Source organism: Colobus angolensis, unplaced genomic scaffold (genome assembly GCF_000951035.1).
Source record: "Colobus angolensis palliatus isolate OR3802 unplaced genomic scaffold, Cang.pa_1.0 Scaffold188, whole genome shotgun sequence".
Lineage (NCBI taxonomy): Eukaryota > Metazoa > Chordata > Mammalia > Primates > Cercopithecidae > Colobus > Colobus angolensis.
In genome coordinates, this window is record NW_012115021.1 from 4,575,843 (window position 1) to 4,582,217 (window position 6,375).

General features: G+C 43.3%; 1 protein-coding gene across 1 annotated transcript in view; it reads left to right on the forward strand.

The window, feature by feature from the left end:
- CTPS2 (CTP synthase 2) overlaps window positions 1-6,375 on the forward strand; it is a 149,173-nt gene that overhangs the window by 64,219 nt on the left and 78,579 nt on the right. The window contains exons 12-13 of the mRNA XM_011940250.1: window positions 698-760; window positions 865-908. Coding sequence (XP_011795640.1) covers window positions 698-760; window positions 865-908 — 107 coding nt within the window. The remainder of the gene's footprint in view (window positions 1-697; window positions 761-864; window positions 909-6,375) is intronic.

The following is a 6,375-nucleotide window of genomic DNA, read 5'->3' on the forward strand; positions in this document are numbered from 1 at the left end:
TTTTTTTTTTGGTAGAGACAGAGTTTCACAGAGTTAGCCAGGATGGTCTCGATTTCCTGACCTTGTGATCCGCCCACCTCGGCCTCCCAAAGTGCTGGGATTACAGGCGTGAGCCACTGCACCCGGCCCCTCCTTCCTCTCTTTCTTTTTTTCTTCTCTTTCTCTCCTTCCTTCTTTCTCACCCAGGCTGGAGTACAGTGGTGCGATCTCAGCTCACTGCAACCTCTGCCTCCTGGGCTCAAGTGATTCTCCTGCCTCAGCCTCCCAAGTAGCTGGGATTACAGGTGCATGCCACCACACCTGGCTAACTTTTGTATTTTTAGTAGAGGCATGGTTTCACCATGTTGGCCAGGTTGGTCTCGAACTCCTGACCTCAAGTAATCTGCCCACCTTGGCTTTCCAAAGTGCTGAGATTATAGGCTTGAGCCATTGTGCCCGGCTGACTCTGCACTTTTCTGACCTTGTGTTCCTTCTTTGTCAACTTTGGGACTTAGGTGGCTTCTTGATAGTCTAAGCCCCTGCCCTGCTCTCTGCCAGGGATTGTTCTGAGGGGACAGCAGGGAGCAAAACAGGCAGAGTCTTGCTCTCTGGGACTCTGCATTCTAGATAGGGGAGACAGGCAGCCAATAAATGAACAGAAAATATGAACAAATACAAAGTGAGTTCATTTGCTTTGCATATGTGCTTTTTAAAATAGGAGTTTGTCTTGGGATGCAACTAGCAGTGATAGAGTTTGCAAGAAACTGCCTTAACTTGAAAGGTAAGTTTGAGGTTTACTAATGACCATTTATTTAAAAAATTTTCTCTCTTCAAATATTTTTCAGCACTATTGGTGAATTACTGAACTCTTTTCTTAATCTTCAGATGCTGATTCCACAGAATTTAGGCCAAATGCCTCAGTTCCTTTGGTAAGTGGCTTGTTTATCTTTCTGCGTCCAGTCATTGTCACTTGGGTCCTGGCTCTTGCCTAAATTCATAAGGGGCTATTGGCTGGGCGCCGTGGCTTACGCCTTTTGCCAGCACTTTGGGAGATCAAGGCAGGCGGATCACTTGAGGTTAGGAGTTTGAGACTAGCCTGGTCAACATGGTGAAACCCCAGTCTCTACTAAAAATGCAAAAATTAGCTGGGTGTGGTGGCAGATGCCTGTAATCTCAGCTACTCAGGAGGCTGAGACAGGAGAACCGCTGGAACCCGGGAGGTGGAGGTTGCGGTGAGCTGAGATCGTGCCACTGCACTCCAGCCTGGGTGACAGAGTCCAAGGGGGGGGGTCTATTATTTTTTCTTTACAGCACCAGAACATTTTAAATTATATTAGTCTTATATTAAATTCCTTTGTTCTTGATAGTCCATCTTCTCAGCTATGCTTTAAAGACAGTCACAATCCTGGACTGATTTCTCTTTGTCACAGCTTTCAAGCTTAATGTTTAGGAAAGGATTAAATTGACTGTGACAACAATTTATAACATCTACTATAAATAAATGAGCTGTCCTGTCTCCAGACTCATCGCCAGTCTGCCTATTTTCCACACTGGTGGTCATCTGTCTTTCTAAAACAAAAGTGACAGTGATTCTGCTGCCAGTCCTCATCTTCTATCAGTTTCTTTTCCCTTAAAATATTCAGTCCAGGATTCTGGGCTGGGTCCCAAAGCCATTGTGCTCTGTCACCTGCTGCTTTGCTGATTCATCCCATGGTATCCTGATTCCTCCCAGGCTTTGAGTTTTTTCTTTTCTGTGTTTTTTTGAGGCAAGGTCTCACTCTGTCACACAGGCTGGAATGCAGTGGCATGATCGCAGCTCACTGCATCCTAGACCTCCTGGGGTCAAACAATCTTCCCACCTCATTTTTTGATTTTTTTTGTAGAGACAAGGTCTCACTATGTTGCTCAGGCTACATGCTTTGAGTTTTACGTTTGGACAGTCTGAACTAGTTTTCAGATGCAGTCTGAGGTTCCCTATACCTGAGATGTCCACCTGCCTAAAATCCCTCTCCCCCTGGAATCTCAATGAAACCAATGAAGAATTTAATTAACAACAATTCAGTTACCGACAACTTCCTATTCACCTGAGGAAGGCTTTCCTGACCTCTTTTCTTTACCTGCCTCTGCCCTCTGCCCCATGCTACTGTGCTCGCCACTAACAGAGTGAGCTCTGCAAGATGATGGTTGGCCTTCAGTCAGGCTGTTTGCCAGCCACCCATGCACACCCAATCATGTCCCTGCTGCTGGGCACCTCCTTCTAATGGAGCTGACGCCTCACAATCGTGATTTTTTTTTTAAACAACTTTATTGAGATATAATTCATATACCACAAAATTTAGCCATTTAAACTATATAATCCGGCCAGACATGGTGGCTCACGCCTGCAATCCCAGCACTTTGGGAGGCCTAGATGGGTCGATCACTTGAGGTGAGGTCGGGAGTTCGAGACTAGACTGGCTAACAAGTTAAAGCACCATCTCTACTAAAAATACAAAAAATTAGCCGGGCGTGGTGGTGCATGCCTGTAATCCCAGCTGCTAGGGAGGCTGAGACAGGAAAATTGCTTGAACCCGGGAGGCGTAGGTTGCAGTGAGCTGAGATCGTGCCATTGCACTCCAGCCTGGGCAACAGAGTGAGACTTTTTTTCAAAAAACAAACAAACTGTATAATCCAATGGTTTTTTAGCATATTCACAGATCTGTGCCACTCTCATTACAAGCAATTTTGGGCCATTTTCATTACTCCAGAAAGAAATCTCACACACCTTAGCTGACACCCCCAAACCTCCTATCCCCACCAGCCTCAGGCAACCATTAGTCTACCTTCTGTCTTTATAGATTTGCCTATTTGAATCATTTCGTGTAAATGGAATCATCCAATATGTAGCCTTTTGGGACTGATTGCTTTTACTTAGGATAATGTTTTCAAGGTCTGTCTATGTTGTAACGTGTGTCAGTACTTTGTTTCTTTTTATTGCTGATTAATATTTCATCATATGGACATGCAACATTTTATTTACCCATTGATGAACATCTGCATTGTTTCTACTTTTTGGCATCGTGAGTAATGCTGCTGTGAACATTCATGTGAAAGTTTTTGTGTGGACATATGTTTTCATTTCACCAGGAGTGGAATTGCTGGGTCATATGGTAATTCTGTGTTTAACCCTTTGAGGAACTGCAGGACTGTTTTCCAAAGTGGCTACAACATTTTAATTTCCTGCCAGCAATGTATGATGGTCCTAATTTGTCCATATCCTTGTGAGCATTTGTTATTTCTGTCTTTTTGATGATAGCCATCCTAGTAGATGTGAAGTGGTATCTCATTGTGGCTTTGATTTGCAGTTGCCTGATGGCTAAGGATGTTGAGCATCTTTTCATGTGTTTATTGGCCACTTGTATGTCTTCTCTGGAGAAATGTCCATTCACATCCTTTTGTCTATTTTAAAATTGGGATATTTGTATTTTTATTATTGAATTGTAACGGTTCTTTATATATTCTAGATATAAGTTCCTTATATATAATCTGTGCTATCGACATTTGGGGACACATTATTCTTTGTTGTGTGTGGGAGCTTCTGCCCACTAGGTGCCAGTATCACTCCCTCACCCCTGACCAATTGTGCCACTAAAAGTACCTCCAGATATTGTCAAATATCTCTTGGGGGCAGGAGCAGAATCACCCTGGTTGAGAACCACAGATTTAGAGAAATCTAGTTCTATTTCTGTCCCCTGTAGCCTGTTCACTCCCTTCCCTTATGGCAAGCATTCATTCTTTTTTTCTTGGTTTATCTTCCCATTTTTTAGATATAAGTAAAGCTGTATGTCCTTGTAATCCACTGCCCTTCTTAGGGAAATGGTAGCATACTCTGCACGGTTTTTTCCTGCCTTGCATTTTTCGCTTAACACTATATGCTGGAGATCACCCCACGGAAGCACACAGAAGCATTCTCCACTCTTTTTTTATAGCTTGTAACTCAAACCAGAATGAACCATAACTTACCAGCCAGATGGTACTTTTAACTCTTATGCTCAGAAGGCCTAATGCCAATGAAGGGTTCCTTATGAGCCTTTAATATAAACATATTTCCTGACTAATAGCTGAAATGGTTGTGCCAGGAAAAGTATGGGTTTTCTTTTCTAAGGTACACTTTGGGATAGGAAGTGATTTTACCAGTAGGTGCCACTGTTAGATAGTGTTGGCAAGGTTAATTCTTTGATGATTATTCTTTACTGGGGGTATGTGTATGTGCATTAAAAAATTTTTACACATGGCCGGGCGCGGTGGCTCATGCCTGTAATTAGCACTTTGGGAGGCCAAGGTGGGTAGATCGCAAGGTCAGGAGATCAAGATCATCCTGGCTAACACGGTGAAACCCTGTCTCTACTAAAAATACAAAGAAATTAGCCGGGCATGGTGGCACGCGCCTGTAGTCCCAGATACTCAGAAGGCTGAGGCAGGAGAATGGCGTGAACCCGGGAGGCAGAGCTTCCAGTGAGCCGAGATTTCGCCACTGCACTCCAGCCTGGGCGACAGAGCGAGACTCCACCTCAAAAAAAAAAAAGAAAGAAAAATAAATTTTATACACAGGGTAAAGAAGTTAAGCCCTGCAGAAAAGGTACAGAACTGTCTCTCCTTTGCCACCACCTCACTTCAGTTCCCTTCCCCAGTGGCAAGTACTTTGATCTATTTCTTTCTTTCTTTTTAAAGAGATGGGCCGTCTCACTATGTTACCCAGGCTGGATATTCACAGGTTTGATCATCGCGCACAACAGCCTCGAACTCCTGAGCTCGAGTTATTTTCCCACCTCAACTTCCCAAGTAGCTGGAACTACAGGAGCTCAGTTGATGCATTTCTTTAGTTATTTCAGAGATTTGTGTATGTGTGTTTGTGTGTGTGTGTACCCACTTAGCCACACACGTATGAATATGTATTCCCTTTAAAAAAAAATCTTGGCTGGGTGCAGTGTCTCCTGCCTGTAATCCCTGCACTTTGGGAGGCTGAGGCGGGAGGACTGCTTGAGTCTTGGAGTTCAAGAGCAGCCTGGGAAACATAGTTACACCTTGCCTCTACAATAAATAAATAAAATTAGCTGTGCATGGTGGCATGCACCTATAGTCTTAGCTACTCGGAAGACTGAGGTGGGAGGATCACTTGAGCCCGGGAGGTTGAGCTGCAGTGAGCTGTGGTCGCGCCGCTATATTCCAGCCTGGGTGACAGAGCGAGACCCTGTCTCAAAACAAAACCAAACAAAACAGCTTTGTAGCATGCTCCAGACACTGTTCCCACCTTGCTTTATATACTGATCACTCCACATCAATGTGCAGGGATATCTTTGATGTGCTTGCCCTGCTGTATGCTATATGGCTGCATCCTTATTTATTTAACCAGTCTCATATTTAGTTTGTGTCCATTATTTTGCTCTTTAAATTATGCTGCAAATTAGTATCCATGTACATATATCCTTGCACCCATGCGTGAACACATCTGCAGGGATAAATTCCTAGAAGGGGAGTTGCTAAGTCAGAGGATGTGTGCATTTTACATTTTGATGGCTCCTATACACGTAAGTGAGATGAGAACAATAAAAGCTAATTGCTATTGAACATCTTTATGGCCTGCAATCAGTTTGTTGGAGAAAAATAGCCTTAAGAGCCAGCATTTCTATCGATGTCAGAAGTCTTATTAGAAAAAAAGACTAAGGAGATAGAATCATAAGGCAGCAAGCACCATGAAGCCTGCAGAGTTACTTAAGCTTGAGCAAATAACAGTTACTTTGTGGGGATTGGTCATTCTGGCTCTTCTAGCTAGGAAAGTAAACAATTTGGAAACCAGGAGCCTTCTATAGGGAATATTTACTCCTAAAATCTGTTCATGGGCCATCATAACCCACCTTTGGCATGCATGATTACTGCTATGGCTGATTATGAAATCAGTAGGGACACTGACATCCAGAACAGATCCAAGAGAAGGTGTCTCTTACAAACATAAAAAGAGAAACAGATTTTTCCTTAAGGGTTAGGGTAGACTCTTTCTGCGTCTCAGAGTGCCCAGGAGAGAATGAGTAACATTTATTTTATTGTGTCATTTCCCTGCTCAATCCACAAGGTGAAATTGAAGGCTCTGGGACTTTGCAGAATACTTAAGGTTCTATAGCAACTCTGGTTTTTTGCCCTGCTTCAGAGTAGTCTCAGCTGCCTTCTAGATGGTACACAACCAGGAGCGTAGCTGTTGCTGACTTACATTCTAACTCTGTATCAGTCACATGGCTGCTGCTGACATCCTTGACCTTGAATTTGGCTTCAGATCTCTCCAGTTCATCTGTAGGGTAGTTCACAGCATTTTGGACTTTGTGTTTTGAATATTTTCAGGTTTTGAGGCATATTTTATATATT